At 42.0% G+C, this 19,923-nt stretch overlaps 1 protein-coding gene across 1 annotated transcript; it reads right to left on the bottom strand.

The window, feature by feature from the left end:
• Positions 1 to 1,031: 1,031 nt before the first annotated feature.
• Positions 1,032 to 15,946, bottom strand: prdm1c (PR domain containing 1c, with ZNF domain). Its single transcript, XM_034162557.1, has 7 exons — positions 15,817 to 15,946; positions 13,047 to 13,301; positions 10,863 to 10,982; positions 9,966 to 10,218; positions 4,537 to 5,564; positions 4,040 to 4,168; positions 1,032 to 1,884 (listed from the first exon to the last, which is right to left on the bottom strand). The coding sequence occupies exons 1-7, from the start codon at positions 15,841 to 15,843 to the stop codon at positions 1,315 to 1,317; spliced, it is 2,382 nt and encodes a 793-aa protein (XP_034018448.1). The 5' UTR covers positions 15,844 to 15,946; the 3' UTR covers positions 1,032 to 1,314.
• Positions 15,947 to 19,923: the final 3,977 nt, after the last annotated feature.

Here is a 19,923-nt window from a genome sequence, read left to right as displayed (position 1 = left end):
TCATTGAAGATCAAAAGTCTGGGTGTGGGACAAGCACAAAACGGCAATATTTGTATATAATGATGCTGAAAAAAGGCGAAAAAGTTATCATAGACTACAAGAACAAATTTCTTAACACACTTTCATTGTAAAGATAACTATAAAAGTGTGAAACTTCCCCTTTTTTTTCTGTTTTTCATACAATATGATCAAAGGACATAATAAGTGCCGTAGTCTAAGAATCACCCTTAAGTTGGTTCAACTATTCTCTTTTTTCAGTGTACTTTGAAAATGTTAATGGCTTTATTTTAATATTATAAATAAGTTGAGTGAAACCATTTTGCTGCTACTTCTGCATCTACAGACTCTTGTAAAAGTTGAAAGGTCAGCATGAGGCTCTCGCCAGACTGGTCACAGGCAAGTTTCCTGGGAGGTTAAAAACAAAATCGGCAGGTCTTATTGTGGCAGGCAGTATATCCAATAAATGTACTAAACGGTATCATTCCTGAATAGTATCGTAGCCCATGTATCTAGATATGTATCAGATTTACATATTCATAAATGTCTCCAGTTTAGTTTCAGTGTAATTTTAATACATTGTTACAGTATTTTCTGGTTTCGAAGTCTTGACTGTTTCACTGGTATTTTAATGTAATGCATAAGTTTACTTCTTTGTATAAAAATTTGCTACTTTTGTAATTTCTATAATTCTGTAAAGTTGTGCAAAAATACTCGGCACCTTCACAGAAAAAAACAATAAATACAGTATTATTGCACATGTATGAAGAATTCTTCGCTACTTTTCTTGAATTTTTTGCCCCGCCCCCACAATAAAATTTCGATGTTATTAATTTTTTTCCTCCATTCACTGTAAATAAGCTTGATTTGAAGTTACTGGTGTAGTTACAATTAAAGAGATAAAAAAAAAACAAAAAAAACAATTGTTGACCCATCCGTTGTTGGTTTATTGTCTGTCATGTCATTAATATTGAAACTAAGATGCAATCCATGTTGGTTTATTCCCCCCAAAAATACACACTGGAAAAACACAGAATAGCAAACTTACTTTATGCATGTTCAAAACAGATAGAAAGCAGAAAACACACTCAATAATGCAGATACATCTTTCACAACTTAAGAAATTAGATTAATATTAGATAAGTAATAAATTAACATTACATCAGATCAGTCGGTTCACTGGTTCCAGCCCGTGCTGCTAAAGTTGTGTCTCTAAAATAGAAACAAGGTGATCGGTGATTTCGATAAGGCTTTAATTTAAAAGGGGCGCTAACAAACAGCTGCTTAGTTGATCAGTAGACATTATATGGCTCTGTTCTAGGGCTCTGATATACAGCCAGACTCTAGCTTGATGTTGGTTGGACACAGAGGTATCAAACCGCCGTGACGTGGTTGGCTGGAAGCATAGTTTTTCACTGGTTTCTTAATGCTGATGAGTTCCAAAGATGCACTCTCCCCTCTGGCTCCATCCTGATGGCCAGAAGTGTGTCTTTCTATACTCTGTAGGAAGTCAAACACATTCCCCTTGTCCATTTTGATGTCCGCAGCGATGACGTCAAGCTTCTCCGCTGCCTCGCTCATGTCAAACCTCTCAATTTCAGAATTGGCCTGATGTAGCTCCTCCGGATCTTGTCCCGGGGAAGCCGAGGAGGAAACAGGGCAGAAGCCTTGAAGGTGCACCTGGAGGCTGCAGTGGTGGAGGTAGGCGCAGGGACAGTGAGGACACCGATGAGGTTGTTCTCCAGTGTGGAGGCATTTGTGAAGCTTCAGGTGGATGAACTGGGTAAAGCGAGCTGGACATAACTTGCACGGGTAAGGTCTCTCACCTGAGTGTAGCCGCTGGTGGGTCTTCAAGTTACTAGTGCTACTGAACCGTTTATGGCACACCTGTGTCAATAGAGAACCAAGGACACTAAGTTTTAGACACTTTTTTGGTCTAATCTAATACCATTGCACTTATTGTCTTGATGCACTAAAATTATGAAAATCAGTGTTAGGACAACGGGTCAGACCTGACAAGATATAGTTGGTTGGTCAGGTAACAAATGTACTGGCACTGGGCACTGCCACATGGCACTGTCCTGGGTCCCAAATGGCAACCAACCAGGGAGGCCAGTGGACTATCCTTAGTGCCCAACGGTTGCCATCTATTTGCCACGGTCAGGTGATACCTGAGCGCCCTCTTGGTTTCAGTCTGCTGTTGGGATCCTCAGCATTAATGCCTCTGTGTGCTGAATACTCAGCAAAACCTACAGTACTGCCATTATATCATAATTGTTGTTCCCTCAAGATGCAAGTACAATGTCTAATCTGTGACTTCTTGAGTATCAGCTCAGTTGGCACAAAGTAATTCCAGTGGTACCTAAGGATACTCCAGAGAGAAGTGGCACCACAGGCATTAAGTTTGTTCTTTTAAGTCAGTGGTTAATGTCGAGGTCTCAAACCTTACATTAAGACCGTAACCCCAGGGCCCAGTTTCATACAGCAGTCTAATCTTTCAGTCTGCTACACTTACTTAGTCGACTACAGTTAATCACCCAACATTATCCGTCTAATCACCGTTTCACATTGACGATTAAATTTGGAGATTAGCGGTCTTACCTTAGTCAATGGTTTTCAGAGGCATGACGGCCCCAAAGCGTGACAATTTTATTTACTTCCGGGTTGGTCGTTATCATGAACTATGTCACTTTTTTATTAACAATTACGGACCCTAACAGCGGAATAACTTGCTTAGCTCTTAGCTTAGCAGTTTCACTCTTCAGTTTCTTCTTGGACACTTCAATCAAGCCTTTTTGTACACACAACGTTGCTCAGCATAACAGCGACGCCCAGTGGCTTGTGTGAGAACTGTCACAAACACATTGTGACAGTCGTCTGCTACAACCATGGCCAAAAGCAGAGGAAGCTCTTTTTTTCGACAAATACAACGTAGGGGTGCTTTTGAGTGTTCCATCAAGTACTGGTACATGATAGCCACCAGTTATTGAGGTAAGACTGAAATTTTGTCAACTAAAATAAGATTAGCCTCCTCTGTACCAGGCTAAACACTTTAGTCGGGTGATGTGAAACTTTATCCAATTAAGTACTTTGTGCAACAACTAACGTCAAAAAAATTAGTCAACTAAGTGAGTTTATTCAACTAAGATTAGACTGCTTTATGAAACTGGGCCACACTGTAAAACTCAATGAGTTAGTTGAACTCAAACCATTTGAGGAAACCGATTGCCTTAAACCATTTGAGTTTGCCAACTTCGATAAAATAATTTTCAAAAATGTAATCGTTAAAGTTTTAGTAACTTAACAATTTATCGTTAATTAAACTTATGTAAATTCAGTTTATGTTTTTCAAAAAAATGTGACAAATAAATTTCTGCCTAAAAAATTTGCATTACATTTTGGATTAGATTTTTTTGATGCAGTCTTTGGTTTACTTGTTGACTCTGCGTTGTGTTGTTATGACTTCGCCCATTTGCTCCCCTCAGGACGCGAACTTACGATCTCCGGCATGTAAGTCGGACTCTTTAACCAGAAGGCTAAAACCCAGGGCTCTGGCCTTGTGACCAGAGAATTCTTTTGAGTTTTCAATTAGTTTAATTAATGGAAATAAGTGACTATAACTTTTTTCAAAGTTTGTGTTCCATTAACTTAATTATTGTATTAAAATGGAGTGTTCGGTTTAACAGTGCAGTACTCTAAAGACATGAACCTTTGGTCCCCTGCAAAGGAATTGGCTTTGCCGTATATGTTTGCATATGCTCCATCGACATCATGACTCTAATAAGCTCCTCCTAGAGGTCTGTCAACCTCATGGTTAGATATTGCTTAGGGTATAATCGTCAAATACACCTTGCAGTACAGTGGGACCCAGATCGGTCAGGTAGAGACTGCAATAAATCCTGATTTGCACAATTTTGACACAAATTGGATTTCCAATGAATGGTTCCAGATTACACTAAATAAGTAAAAATAATTTCCAGAATAACATCAGAGTTTTTCATTGCAAGTTTTGTACAGTATCTATGCAGTATGTAGGCCATACCTTGCATTCGTGCGGTTTCTCTCCGGTATGAACCAGGTAGTGTTTTTGCAGGTGGGCAAGCTGTGTGAAGTTCTTACTGCAGGTTTGACATCTAAAGGGCCGCTCTCCACTGTGTACACGCAGATGTACCTGAGGATAGAAGGTCAGAGATAAGTGTTGGAATTCTGTCAAACTCAACGCAAACAAAAAGTATTTGGCAAGTGTAACACTTCTTCTATGGATGTGTCCCAATTCAAGGGCTACATCCTTCTGCGTCCTACAGAGATGAAGCCGTCCAAGACCATGGAGGCCAAACCAACTGGTCTGAAATCAGACAGCCCAGCCCACAGAGCATTTTGTTATTGCATTACCTTTTCCCGCCTTGTCACCCCACTATGATGTATGCGGTTGACGAATGCAACCTTAGAAGGATGCGGCCCCTGAATTGAGACATGGCCTGAATTGAGACATGGCCTACATTTGACTATTTTAGCAGCCTTATTTAATCCACAACTAACCTTGAGGTTGGACAGCTGCCCAAAGACCTTCCCACAGATGTTGCACTCATACCGGATTTTTCCATTCTGCCTGGTGAGAGGGTAGTTCAAGGTCTTGTAACCAATGACCTGTCCTTCTCCTTTTGTCTTTCCGAGGTCAGCTGCCTCCTTAGTAATTGTCTGTGTAGCAGAGGTGGGTTTGGATGGAAGACCTTCTGGGGAGGCAGCCATGCCCATTGGAGGTGAGCTTCCTCTCGGAGTAAGAGAGCATAGCGCTTCCCGGAGGGAGGCGATGACGGATGAGGCACTCGATGTGGCAGGTATAGGCAGACTTGCTTGGAGATTGCTGGGAGGATGGTGCACGAAATCTCTGGGGAGATCATCAGATGGCACACCACTGGGACTACTGAGGTAGTGCGTCCGTTTGGACGCGAGGTCAGTTTTGTCTTTTTGCTCGGTGGCTGGTGAAAAAACGAGGTTTTGCTTTGTACTGGATAGTGGAAATGTCAAGCTTCTGTGTCTGTTCGGCAAAAGATGTAAGATAGGTGTGTAGCTCTCGAAAGGCAGCAAAGGAGACGAGAGTGTCAAGTGAGGTTTTTGCCGATCGTACAACAGGTTGGAGTGAGGTAGACTGCTGCTAAGGCCAAGTGGGTAGTGAGGCAGGAAATAAGGAGTGTGCCCCAGAGTAGGATGAACACAGTCAAGCATGCAAGGCTCTTGGTAAGATTTGACTACAAGAGGCCCTTGATTTTGCTGAAAAGTAAAACGCAAACTCGAGGGGTGAGGACCACTCAAAGCCGCTGTTTTGGCAGCTGGAGGGCCGCAAGGTGGCAGATGTGCATATCTTTTGTCGTGCAGCGATTCTGAGTGGGGCTGGATTGGATAGACGACACCGGGACACAACGGGAAAGCGGGGAGGTTGGTCTGAGACAGGGTACTGTCCAGATGTCGAGAGCAGGCAGTCTGGGACTTGGTTGGGTCTTCCCGGAGGATTTCAGAGACGGTGTGCCCTCGTTTCCCTGTAGTCTTCTTCTGAGCTTGACTCTGTTCTGTGAAACAAAGATGCGCAACAAAAGAGGACTGAATTATTTACCAACATAAGTCTAATACTGCATTACAGGAGCGTCATCATCTAATTCAGCATCATATACACTCGACTGGATGTCATTAGACACCGTTGAGCTCTTTGTTGAAGACACGTTGCATCTTATCGCATACTTTTAAAGCTACCTCCTCTAGTCCAACGTGTTGCTTTGTGCTTTGATGATAAGATCATAGTTTGTCATTTTATCAGGTGCCTGTGTGTCTTTAAATGCCATCTGTAGTCTACCACACCTGCTTTGGCACAATAAAAGTAGATACCAGAGAAGAAACAATGTTACCTGATCACAGTACAGATAGAATAGAAGTAGGATAGTTAGTGCGTACAGTATGTGCTGTATAGTGACATGTGCGCTATAAATATCTGCTGTCTGCAAGACTAACTGATGACGCATAGATTTGCCCAGACTGTAAGACATGAATAATTCTTTTAAAAAAAAAAACACTGCTAGAGAGTTAAGCACCTGTTAGTACTTTATGATGACATTAAATACCAAACCAAGTGCATATTCAGTTGCACGTTCTTGCATCTTGTAAATCACCAAAAAAAAAAAAAAAAAAAAAAAAAAACATATGACGTTAAAATTAGAGCCCAACCAATATGGATTTTTATTTTTTATTTATTATTTTTTCGGGGAGCCGATACCGATATTATGGCGTAACAAAATTTTCAATAGCATATATCTGCCGATAAATTCCTAACATTTTGTTATCAAACCTTTACATGTATGAATTTTACCGTTAAGTTTTATTCACGATGCCAGCAAAAAAAATGTTCGTGGACTGAAAGTTAGCAAAACTAAATTTAGCAGATGCTAAGTGGTCTGCTGATTGTTTTCAAAATTAGCTGAAAACCTAACAATAAAGTTAGCTATGCTAATTAGCGGTTAGCAGATTAGCAGAATTGTGCCCACCACTGCTTATGATAAAGAAACAAATTTGAAGCTTGATGTTTTACAGCGTAAACATCAACTTTATTCTAAATAGCTGTAAATATAACCAACAACCAACCAACGTACACCACACTGCCTTCACTTGGATTGGCAGTTGCCATGTCACATCGCTCAGTATTTGCATGAAACAGATGTCTATTTTGGCCCTGTTTAGCTGGCAACATATCGACTGTTTGTCTCTTATTGCTGTAAAACACAAAAATGAATGGCAGCTGGTTGCTTTGCCTCAGTCTCTTGAAGCTAATGTGGCCTAACTATGTAATGACACCATTTCCAAAAACCATTGTTGGTTTGTCGAAATGAAAGGCTCACGTCAGCTGACATTATCGGCCAATCAATGACAGTATCAATCGGGCTTCAGTTAAAAATATTACGATGTACCAGATCAATCCAAAAACAAGTTTGTTTTGCTTTGGTAATACCATTAGACCTGTATTCCATCTACTGGATGGTTGGTGGATGATGGAAATTAGGAGCAGGTGTGGCTGAGTATAGACGCAGTTTTTGTTGCCACCTGCTGGTAGCTTTTGTTGTCACCTGCTGGACACATTTGGGCTTGTTGCTGGGAATAATGTAGTCATAGTCATTACATGCATGCTGGAAATTATGAGTAGGTGTGGTTGAAGTTACAGGTAGCTTGAAATGAGCTGTGCTAACAGCTGTTTTGACTGTGGAAGTAGCACAAACACTGTGTTGTAATTCATTCATTCAGGCGTAAAACCTGTGCCAAATATCAATGCGGATCTGGTTATAGCCGCTGTGGCGACTCCGAACACAAAAACGGGAGCAGCCGAATAGACAACCATAAAATTCAGAAGCAGTGGCATCAACAGCCACAGCTACTTAAGCTAGCATCCTCCTCAATGTTGTGCATTTAAGGCTGGTATGATTTTTACATTGCCTTCTGGAAAGTTACAATTTGGGTAGATTTTTAAATTGAATTTGAGAGGTTTTGAAGTTTGACTGAGCAGAAAATTGTAAGTCTAATGTAGCAACACTGGAGGGAAGCACAGTTCTGAACTGCGGAGTAGCGTTAGCTTCTCCGTGAGCAGCTCCTTCATCGCTGTGGTTACACAAATGTCTTCAAAATGTAAAACTATACACCTACAGGAACCACTTTTAAAATGTAAGTAATAATTTTGTCAATTGATATACAAGCACACACCCACAACCAACTGACAATTGGAGTGCGGTTCTGACTCCGCGAGCTACTATTAGAGGCGGGTTAGCAAACAATTATGGTGTTATGCAACGGGAGAGGTTCATTTATTGTGAAATTACATTTGATTATGCAATATGCTATGATTCCAAACTATGAAACACTAAAAAGTAGTATCAAATACAGACACAAGATTATGATTTTTCAAATTCGAGTAACTTTAACTTTCCATTACATTCAGCAACTGGTTAGATTTATGGAATCTGGTACCAAATGTGTATTTTATACCAGCAAATCATTCTGCTGTACACACAGGAAGTCAAGAAGAGAGATTCTTCTTCACTGACTTCCTCCAGAACAGACAACGGACAAGAGCTGACAAACACAGGAAGACAAAATACAGAAATATACATGTGCATTTCACCTACAGACACAATTAAGACGAAGAAGCACCAATACTGAGCGCGGCTCTTATCTCCTGCGCATTACCCTCCCCCTGCACCATCACCACTCCTGAGAGGCCAGTCCTCGGAAAGCAAACAGCCGACACTCAGTGAGATATCAATCTGTCAGCGGGTCGTCTTGTCAGGAAGTTCAAGTAGTCACTGGAGAGCTTCCTACCTTTCTTTCTCCTTAAGAGCCAAATAAATAAGGGGAGTCGTGCCAAAATGCTGTCAGCACCTCGAGCAGGCCGGTGCGCCTCTGGGCGTGCGCGTGACAGGATTAGTATTTTGGTGTCTGCATTCAGTTTCATTGTAAAAACAAATGCAGAGTGGGTGAATGAGTTGTGAGTCCGCATGGGATATTTTTTTTCTAAAAAAATGGGAAACTGAAACATGCCCTAAATTGGTCTCATCTTACCAAGGGACTATGACTGCACCTGTATTCTGGGCTCCTGTTGTCCCCCAATCCCCTTTCAACAATGGGCTGTGGGTGTGACTTGTTAAACACCCACACAAAACGTTTGTAAGTCGGTAAACGCTTTGAGTGGAAGCCTTCTGTAGTGGACTGGCTGCATGCCTTGGAATCCCTAAGTAGCAAGGTGACATCTTGAATGAAGTATGTTCCTATTAGCTAGGAACATATTAGCTTGTAGCTAGTAGCCAAGCTGGTAGGAACATAGTTCAGTCAAGATCTCACTTTGCCACACATCCTTTGCTTTTCATTGGTGGATCAGTGTAGGTATCAAAACCTATGACCAACACATTGCCTTTGTAACCATTACACCATCAGTGGACCAATATCGCCACTCAGAACCAGCTCTAGCCATTTTGGTGCCCTAGGAGAGATGATCATACCTAAATATCATAAGTGGAAATGTGCTATGGTCCGTGAATACTTTGTACTTGTATTTGGTACCAAAGGGCCTATATAGAAATAGAATGTTCAAATAAGACAACATAAAACTATAATGTAGCACTAAAATCTTATCCAAATCCAGTTTCCCTGTCTGGCGCTGTGCAGATCCGTTATGAATACTGACATCGCGTGAAACCTCTCTGAGTAGGATTTCTTCTCTATATATCTTTAATTCCAACAGTCATTTTTTAAAATAATACACTATGTACTTAGGGTATAGTGTATGAAACTCTGGGATTTTGGGAAAAATTACTTTGTTCTTATATATTACAAATAGGAACCTGATTATGATGATGATGATGGTGATGATAAGTGGTTAGTGTGCTTGGTTTCAGTGTGGGAGGTCCCCGGTTTAATCCCTTTGGTACCACTCTGTAAACATACTTATTTGTTCTCTGAAGTTAAATATTTTAACATGGGGGTCTATGGGGAGTGACCCAAGAGGCCATTCAAGGAACTGCAAGATTTAGGTTGGCTTCATTTCCATGTTTGCTTCATTATTCAGTATTGAAGGTTAGGACTTGGTCTTATTTAGGCCCTGATGCCCATTGGTGCTTGAACCCCAGATTCCGTAACCTGAAATGAATGAGAGTCTATGACTCATTGGGTGGGATGCTAGTCCATCACACGTTACTTTCCCAACCCAAGCCACTACCCATTTACAGCTGGGTGGACTGAGTGAATACAGATGAACTGTCTTGACCAAAAAGACAGACCGGGGATCAAACACAGGTCTACATATTGGGCGAGATCCATCAAGGTTCTTGATCTGCTCTATTGGATAACCTTCAAATTTCTCCCCAAAGCTTCTCCTCAACCTAAGCCAGTGTACACCACTAGGTTCTAAATGGATTCAGCTACCTAGATAACAAACTTACCAATATTGTCAATAACCAGCTGACCCAGTGGAGGATAGTTACAGCGCTGTGCAAATTCAGGACAGTACCACACCAGAAGTTCCTGGCCAGGTTGAAGGGGTTTGATGGTGTAGAAGTAAATGTCAAGGCCATTCTGGCACGCAACCAGGTTCTGTTCCTCCACAGCACAGGCTGGGTTGACGTAACGCATCCAGTTGCTCCGCTCTTCATTTAAACCATCCAGGATGTGGTGTAAGCGGCCCTCTGAGAAGACCTATGGGGGTAAGGAAATCACATGATGACTATGTCAGATCTACACTGTGGACATCAGTGACTGTTAAACTGTGCTGTCATGAATTTCCGTATGCTGGTAAATTCTGTGCGGCCTTTCAGCTGAGTCATGGTTGTAATATTAACACAATGTGTTAAGGCTGCTTTAAGTTTTCATTTGGGTTGCACTATTTCAAGGTTGCTGACTCTTAATTGAAGAACTGCACAGGCGAGTTCGTCGTGGAAGACATCCTGCTGCATGATGCTGCTGATTTGTAGCGTAGCAGTTCTCAGGCTCAAAGCCACTTCCTCGCTTAGTCAGTGTGAGAATTTGAAAGTGTGCAGAAGTGATGACATGTGTTTGCCGTATTTACTGGCAGCGATACCGAGAGACGCGGCGAGAGAGGAGAACCGCTGCGTCACTGAAACCAAACAGCTGTGTGTTACCTCAGACAGCCGTGAACATGACCGGCAAACAAAGGCGCATGTGAGCTTTTAAGATACCTGAACAATACCTTATAGTTATAGCAAGGCAAGGTTCTTGACCACAACTTGTCGCAGTAGGGTACACCAATCTCTCCAGAAGGAGATAAAGGGTATGAATTGATATGAAACACACACATTCATGTAGTTCACACACTCACTTACCCTCCAAAAATATTTCCTGTTGGCATCTTTTAGAAGTGTTTCATTGGTGTAGCGTTCCCCTACTAGAGGACCAAACCTTGTCCCCTTAGGAATCAACTCTTTACTGGTCACGCCAAGCACCTGTTACACAAATACAACATGGCATTGTCAATCTATAGACTACCTAAAAATGTAGAAGCCCGTCCAGTCACCAGGATGCACCCTGAAAACCAAAAAGAAGAACTAGGCTCTTGGGAATCCAACCGTCTGACAAGCTTTTCTACCTTCTTTCTTTGTTCTCTTGGAAAAAAAAAGAAGTCTCCTGAGATATACAAGGTATAGGATAGGAAACCAACTACCAAGCAATTGTGACAAATTCTGCCCTCAGAGTATATGAAATTTTTGCTGGGCTGCCAATGAATATTTCATAAGCCAATTGCACAAGTTATCTTTAGTTTCTCTACCATATTAAAATTTCAGCATGATTCTTGTTCTGCTACCTTCAGGTGTGAAACTCACCCTCCGTATCAAGCCTCCTGGGTGGAGAAGAGAGGATAAGGTATCATGGGCACACCCCGACCAGTCAACGGCACCTTGTTCAAATCCCTCAAAGCTCTTTCTCTTTCATTTCTCTTTCAACTATGCGACGTTTGGTTTATCTTTTCCAGCTAGTTTTACCCTGCTTTCATTATTATCTTTGTCCACGATTTCCGTTTTAAGTGCCCTTGTGTCACAGTTATTGCAACGTATCCTGCTTTTTGGTGTCAACCAGACTCCAGGTGGACTTGGGTCCCGTTTCCCCAAAGAATTTTGAGATTATTTTAAACTGTAGACTTAGATTTGGAATAAAATAATCTTGTTCGTATACTTTTTGGAAAGGAAGCCCTAATTTGAAGATCGGTGTAATAGCCTAGTTGTGTTGAAGTAGTCACATCAGTTCTCTTTTCTGATCTCACCTAACATTTCTTTTTTTAATATATCTTTGACTGTCTATGATTTTCTTCATTTTTAAATCTTGAATTTTGAAGTTATTTTGTTAGATTACACCATCAAAATGGCAGAAAAGGTTTGCAAGCAAATCTATAGTACATATGTCATAAATATGCCACCCTTAAAATTGGCAAAATCTATATTGGTTGCTCTACCCCTACTTTACCCCTAAATATTTTGCTTGGTTGAGTTTAATCACCAGCCCTACGTACTATCATTGCTGCTTCAAATAAAATGCTTGGTTTATAGATGCCTGTCCTTGAAAGTCAGACTGCAGTCCAGCAACAGCCAGAAGGGGCAGTGGTTAGACCCAATGCACACCTTGACAGGTTTCACTCTAGATGTTTGAGGAGCAACTCCTCTCAAGGTGGAGTCCAGGGGTCCTCTATAAAACCTCCAAGATACGACAGAAAATGGACTATCCAGTGTATATAGTGTGCCTGTGCCGAAAATGTGAAGTCTACGAAGCTTAGAGGTTTTGCTAACTTCACTGTGTACTTCGATCTCTTGTGGTGGAACTATATATTGTATATTTTCAGAATAGTTTAGGTAGAAAGTTACTCATCTCCATTGAGGATCAACATCCTCACTCCTGGAGATCAACTATCTCCTGGAGTTTAACTAACCTAAAGTCAGGTGTACTTAGCCAGTCAAACTGGGAAACACCAGACTTGATGAACCGACTGTGGTTGCAGCAGGTATACTTGGAAAACATGCAGAGCAGGTGATCTTCAGGAGCAGGGTTGGTGACCCTCGCCCATTTCTATTACTGTTGATGACAACTGTGTCCCCAAAGAAAGTTTGTTAAACAGTCAATCATACCAACTTCCATTTATGTGACTATCAAGAAGGATCCCGTGCCTCTAGCTTTGCTTTGCAGGCTAATTGAGTGTTGCATCACTGGGCTGGGAACCTGAGGTAGGTACTAATCACAGAATCTTCAGGCTCTGCGGTGAGGGGCTTAGGTATTGTCTCTTTGTTTGAACACAGCAGAGAGGAAAGGCTCAAATTGGACAACATATCAAATACTTCCTCCCTGAGGATGGATGGATAGATGAAAGGATGTTGTGTGAAGGAAGGAGTTGGCAGTTACAAAAAAGGGACAACAATACTCAGATACCACTCAGATATACAGTGGAATGCCTTAATAACATCTAGACAATCTGGCGGACCAAAGTAAAAGCTTTGTTTATGTCGGTGACTCCTCATACGTACCTCTGTTGAGTTCCGGCTGCGCTTCAGAGCCAGGTTTCTTGGTAGCGACCTCTCCGCTTGCGTCCAACCTCGATTTTCTGAGTCTTCCCCCAAGGGGTGGTCCTTCACAATGTAAGTGCAGTTCTCTTCAAAATCCACTTCGGCCCATGTTGCCATGTTGACTTCCTGTGCATCTGGCAACCCCGCCGCGAGAACGCCTGTGCTTTTTGGTGAACGCTCAGTTAACATTGCTGTGCTACCCTGGGATGCGGAGGCCTAAAGAGAAGATGGAGAGATTTTTAAGTCGGGAAAGGCAAAGTAAGCATTAAATGAAATACCACTCTTTATTTTCCTATTTCTGTCAGTTTTTGTTTTACTACTTAGAAATGGGGGGAAAAACCCCCACGGTAACAAACAGCATCTGAAAGGATGTTTTGGATTGGGGCTAAATTTAGACTCCTAAGTGTGACGTGTTACGCAGTAGGCTGCACCAAGGTGGGGAAGGAGTGGTGGAGGAGAATCTAGCTTTCCCATCAACTTCTACCGGACAAACAAACATCAAAGTTGAACCTTCACGCAAGCTGCCCTGTTGCCTCCACCATCCCACACATCCTGTGACTCTGTGAATCACAGCGGCTGAGCTATGAGGGAGGTTCCTGTGGACGTCAGCTCCAGAGCAGGACCACTTTCACAAGGAAACCAGTACTCTCAGTGAATCAAGCAGACTTCCTTTGAGCTGACTGGGATTTGGCTCTTGCCCACATCTAAACTCTTTTCTCTCTCTCTCTCTCTCTCTCTCTCTCTCTCTCCATTCTTGGCTATATTAGTATCGTTCCCCTCTTCCTCAGGAAGATTGCTGCAGGACGACTCATAAGTTAGGACAAAGGGAATAAAAGAGTGATTCGATCTGCCCGCTCATTGCTTATCCTTGAGGCTCATCTCTGCAGTACGATATTGGTAGAAAAGACTTTCAGTTAATTGAGCAGACGTCAGGCTTGCTTTTGAAGAGTGATGAAAACCTTTCAACAAATAGAAAAGGCAACTACACCTCAGTTGGTCGAGTCCCCGTTGTGGTTGAGTCTTGATCTGTTCTTCTGCAAGACGTTGAGCAATAAGTTGGGTTCGTAACTCATCAGGGGTTGGGATGAAAACAAGGAAGTCTCCTAATTAACTTACTCATTTGACATCAATTAAATCACAGAGTTACTAATTCGCCCAAAGTTTGGCTTGGACTTCGTTCGCTGCTTTGACCAATTGACTAGTAGGTTGGTTGCTCAGCTGCACCATTTCTATGACTGCATGTTCTGACAGTTTTATTTTGTGTTTTATTTCTTGGCATGGCCAAATCAGATGGGCACCCCAGTGAGTCTGGTCTGCTTGAGGTTTCTTCTGATGATCAAAAAAAACATCGAAGGAGGTTTTTTTTTTGCCACTGTCACCAGTGTGTTTGCTCATGGACTTTGCTGGTATATAGCATTTTGGCGCTCTATAAATAAATTGAATTGAATTGAATTTTTTTCTCATATAAATGTGAGAGACAAAGTGATTTTTGGTAAAATAAATAAATAAATCATGGGTTGATAATTGTATGACTTTACCTAAACTGGAACCTGTTCTTGTTGCCAAATGCTGATAAATTATACTCTATTTATTGTCTTTTTACCGCCTGATTCTGTTTTTTCTCTCTGTTTAAGGTGCGGCTCCATCCAGAGATGGGAGTGGGTGTTTTCTCCTGCAAGGCCTCCCATATTGTGCACCAGCATGGACTCCCAAAATCTTCCAAAATTTCTTGTATTGTCAATTGTATCGGTAGCATGGACCAAGCAGAGGGTCACCCCTTTGAGTCTGGTCTGCTTGAGGGTTCTTCCTCAAATCATCAGAGGGAGTTTTTCCTTACCACTGTTGCCTGTGTGCTTCCTCTAGGGGTTAATAAAGTTAGACCTTACCTGTGTCAAGCACCTTAAGGCAACTTTGTGGTGATTTGGCGCTATATAAATGAAAATAAATTGAAATTGAAAATCTGTAAGTTGTATACAGGCCATAAACCCCGCTTGCATATCCCCAGATACCATATTGAGAAGTGAATGAGAGTCTACAGTTCCCCATGGATTGGACACCAGTCCATGGGAGGTTACTTCCCCTCTCAAGGCTGGTAGCCACTTACAGCTGGATGGACTAGGACAATGCGATGAGTCTTGTCCGAAAACACAGACAGGTTGCTTGAACAGGTAACAAATCTCGGTGTACATATTGGTAGTCCAAAGTCACATGGGGCCTTGCATTTTTCTCCACCAAAAATATTGGAGGAGAAACAAATAGTCACAAGAATGGCTGTATTTTGAAAAGACTACATCGGCCCAAAACCCCCTTCTGTACTTACCATTCGCACGGCAACACAAGGGACACACAACACAATGCAAAATAAAAACTGGCCTCCCACCAATACCTTCTTCAAGTGGTAGAAAGTTATTTATCTCATACATAACCGAATATATTGCTGACAGGGCGTGCTGAGAAGATGCAAATAAAAGTGCACAGAGGTGAGACGTTTTACAGTTTTTCCTCTGAAGTGTGTCACCGCGTATAACTCGGAATGACTGTCACAAGTGTGAAAGCTCAGTGCGAAACCGGTGACACAGCAGAAAATAATATTCTGAAAATCCAGACATGAGTCAAAGTCACGCAGCTGTCGCGCAGGTCGACTCTAGAAAGCACGGGTTATCTCCCGGTGACATTGGAATGTAGAAAAATCAATAGATTGGTGAACACAGATTGAAAGGTGCACACTTACTGCAAAGCCTTGAGAGGAGCCGCACATAGGGCAGGTTGTCTGTCTCTGCCGCCTTTGAAAGTGTCAATGAGCAACCGGTGGCTGTTCTCTCTCTGTCTCTCTCAGCCAACCTCAGTATCCTGTGTAAATGTGTGTGACTGACTGACTGAGCGCCTGAACGCTTCTTGTTTACAGAAGAGGAGGGTGTAGGTGTAGGTTTGAGAGCGATACACCCATTTCCCCGTATGCTCCCTCCCCGTTCTCCCCTCTGCTCCACGACTGTTGATGTGTGTGTCATTCTCTGGCCCCAAGGCGTCGTGCTTTCTCTTGAAGGTGGCTGTCACACAACTATGTCCGGATCAGACAAATACGTCTTCATTTTTCTGTGTCGCGTTCAGGAGCACAAAATTATGTTTGTACTTTATTTGTGTGAGAGAAATCAAAGTTAAACATGAATATTGATTTTGTCCTATTTGGGAGCGACCCTTTTCTTACATTACAGGATGTCTTGTGTCCATTAGTCCCCATCAGTAGACACTGACCAGTGAATTGTGGTGTTCCTCAGGGGTGTGTTCTGGTTCCTACTCTGTTGAATGCTTCCATGGACTGGTTGTTGGGTAGGGTTGTGGAAACCAACATGTTTGGTGAGTTTGCTGGTGGGGAAAGGTTTACTGATCTTTGTGGAATCAGTGGATGTTCTGGTTGCAGAATGCGACGAGAGAAGTCGGAGTGTCTGGGCTTGCAATTGTCATGGATTCAGGCTTTCAATGACTTCTTGGACTTAGCTATCAGACGTGTATTTGGGAGTGTCAGATTTGTCAAGATGTTTATTTCTCTTGGTTCTCAGCCTTTGAAATTGAGAGATGCCTGGAAAGATCTTAGGGAGCCAGCAGGTTGCTCGACATGTTTGCCAATGCCAGGAGAACAAAGGTCCTGGTGCTTTCTGTCTTACTGTATAGCTGTTAGACTTGGATGCTATTGATCGGAGGCCATGACTGGATTAGATGTCTTTGAGGTATTTTCAGATCCATTTCTACCACTTCACCTCAACATATTTCCACAATGTCAAACATTTACACGAACAGCCCCATAATTGGTCTTCTCTGCTATTGTGTCTTCATTGCGGTGAAGACATGCAGCTCATGTGGCTACATATGCAGTGTCAACATAATTCTGTGACCATTTCAGCCACGCCGGAGTTTCTTGTTTCTCCTCAAGGACTCAAATCTTTGTTGGACCTCATCTGTCAAGTAGAAAGCCAACAACACCTGTTCCTCATTATTGCTCCATCTTCTGCGCATTTGGTCATCCAGCTTGGATCTTCTTGTTGTCTTCTCCCATGTGAGTTGACAACCAGTCAGTGTCATGATTTGCCCAAAAGGTTTCCAAGACCATTCAGAAGTTCCTACCCTGGAGAAGGGACGTATCTCCTGGAAAAAAACAAACAAACTAAAAATCACCTTTCAAGGGTGATCCCTGCAGTGGAGACACATGCCAAGGAGATCAGAACCCCTAAAATGCCCTGTGAGTACTTGCAATGGAATGGTTACTTAAGGGGATTCATTTGAGGTGTACCACTGACACTGTGAGGGAACGTCAGCTATGACATTTCGGTGAAATGGCATGTTTCCTGTACATGATCCAGCGCAAAAGTATGTCAGTGTTGAGGACTTCAGCAACTGGAAAAGTCCACCTGGATGTCCACATATCACCTGGCTGACAGATGTCTGATTTTAGGAGGTGGGGATGGACCGATTGGATGACTAGGTGGTTGCCATCTAGAATCCAAGACTGTTCATCCACACTTTGGAATTCTTATATATAGTTTGTCCCGTTAAGAATGTTAAGGAAATTTGTGGGGAAGTGATGGTCTAGTGGTTAAGCGTTAGGCTTGAGACCAGAGGATGCTGGGTTCAAATTCCAGCCTGATCGGAAAACTCACTTAGGGCCCTTGGGCAAGGTCCTTAATCCCCTAGTTGCTCCAAGTGTAATGAGCGCCTTGTATGGCAGCACCGTGACATTGGGGTGAATGTGAGGCATCATTGTAAAGCGCTTTGATCATCTGATGCAGATGGAAAAGCGCTATATAAATGCATTCCAGCTACTGATGCTGTTTTGATGTCAAAAAAACCCAAAATATAGACAAAAGTGGTTGATGTTGTAGGTCTCTGGCTCACTACCAAAATTCCATCTCAAGGACTACTTGAAGACATTTTACCCAGTGTGCTCTGCTCTTGTTCTTTTCCGCAGGCTGGTATTGGCTGGCTGCCCGTGTGTTTTTGATTCGTCTGAATTTTCAGACTCGTCCTCCACACGTGCGACACGTGACCCATTGCCGGCGACCTTTGGGCGTACCCAATTCTCATTGACTTTCAGACGTACTTTAGCATTACACACGTAAAGTGGATGCTCTTTATCACACTTTGCGGTGTTTTTCAGTTCACTCGTGCTTTTCATGTGTCCTGTTCCACTCACCACACCTGAGCAAGCCGCTAAGTACAGCCGCTGACATGAGCCACCATGTAATTTAAAATCCACTTCTCGCTCGTTGTTTCTTTCTGTGCCTCTTTTTTTTTTTTTTTTTTGCCTTCAGTCATCTCATTCATCACCTTCTATTCACTTCTCCTCTTCCCCACCTCCGCCTCCTCTTCCTCACTAATGCATTTCTATCGTGGCCTCCTCCTCGCTGTAGTAATTACTCATACATACTGTGAGGACTTATCACGTAAGGCTCAGGCAGGTATCTGATCTGAGATTGCACTCTTGTGCATGTGGGTGGATGTTTTTGATTGTGGATATGTCACTGAGTGGATTGTTGGCATTGATTTTCCACATATTAACACACTTTGACAGGATGATGAGCGTACTCGCGGGGCTATAAAAATAACTGCCCAAATTATAACAATTATTTGTATCTATCTTATCTTTAATGGGCTTATTCTTTAGATAGAAAAGTTTCACTTTAAATAGGATGTTTAACTGATATGTTACTTAGAAATTGATGCAAAAGATCAAGCAAAACAAAAACAAAAAAAAAAGCACAACTTTTTTTAGTGTATGTAATATCCCATAGGCGTGACTGCCCCCTGCTGGATGCGGTGCCCACCTTCACATGAGCTAACAACCGCGGTGAGAAATATTAGATTAGATAGAACTTTATTGATCCCTTTGGGAAGAATCCCTCATGGAAATTGAGGCATTGTATAGCAGCACACAGGGTAAGAAGCACACAGAGTATCAAAAGTGAAAGTAAAAAATAAATAAATAAAAATATAACCATTTTACTGACAAGTAAGGGCCAAAATATACAACAGAATGGGAAAGTAAAACCTGACTTGTCAGTGGGTAGAAAGAGTAAATGGGGTTGATATCAGAACTTTTCATTGCTACTGCAAATTACTTATGGCAAACTCAAAACACATGCTCCAATTATAAAATGCTTGTTTTCAAATATTGTTCCAGAGTCAAAGGAATACAATACAAACTATGCTGCCACCTACTGAACACTGACACCTGCTGGATGGTTCAGGAATGTGCATCCATATTAAATTCTTTAAAGGCAACAGTGAAAGGATCTGGAGATGAACTTGCTTGTCTGGTTGTATTTCAACTTAATCTCACGCCAGGTTCACGAAAAGTGATTCAATCTACTAGTTTGTGATACCGTCGTGAAAATGTAACATTTTGCAACGGTATCACAAAATTATTTCATGATGGTAAAACGAAATTTGGGGTGACAAAAGAAAAAAAAGCTGAGATTGGGCTAGATATTTAGATGAAAACTGTAGATACCTCACATTAGCAGCTTTTGTAGTGAAGGGGTTAGAGTAGTTAGCTAATTAGCACGGTCATTAGCTAACATATTAGCAACTTCTAATTGTAACTGTGGCCACCAGGGTGTCAATTCTCTCAAAAGTAGCATTTAAAATAATGCCACAGGGACTTGTAAACAAGGTAAATTATCCTGATTATCCTGTTGTTTTTTTAACAGTTTCTTCTTTGGTCAGGCAAAATTTATGAAATTAGCTAGCTAATATACCACCACGGGTAGTGGATAACAACCACCCAGTGCAGACAACTTGTCCGTGTCTGACTTACAGAGACATTATGAGAGACAGTTTTTCTACT

This window comes from Thalassophryne amazonica, chromosome 21 (genome assembly GCF_902500255.1).
Source record: "Thalassophryne amazonica chromosome 21, fThaAma1.1, whole genome shotgun sequence".
Taxonomy (NCBI): domain Eukaryota; kingdom Metazoa; phylum Chordata; class Actinopteri; order Batrachoidiformes; family Batrachoididae; genus Thalassophryne; species Thalassophryne amazonica.
This window is presented reverse-complemented; position numbering and strand designations above follow the sequence as displayed.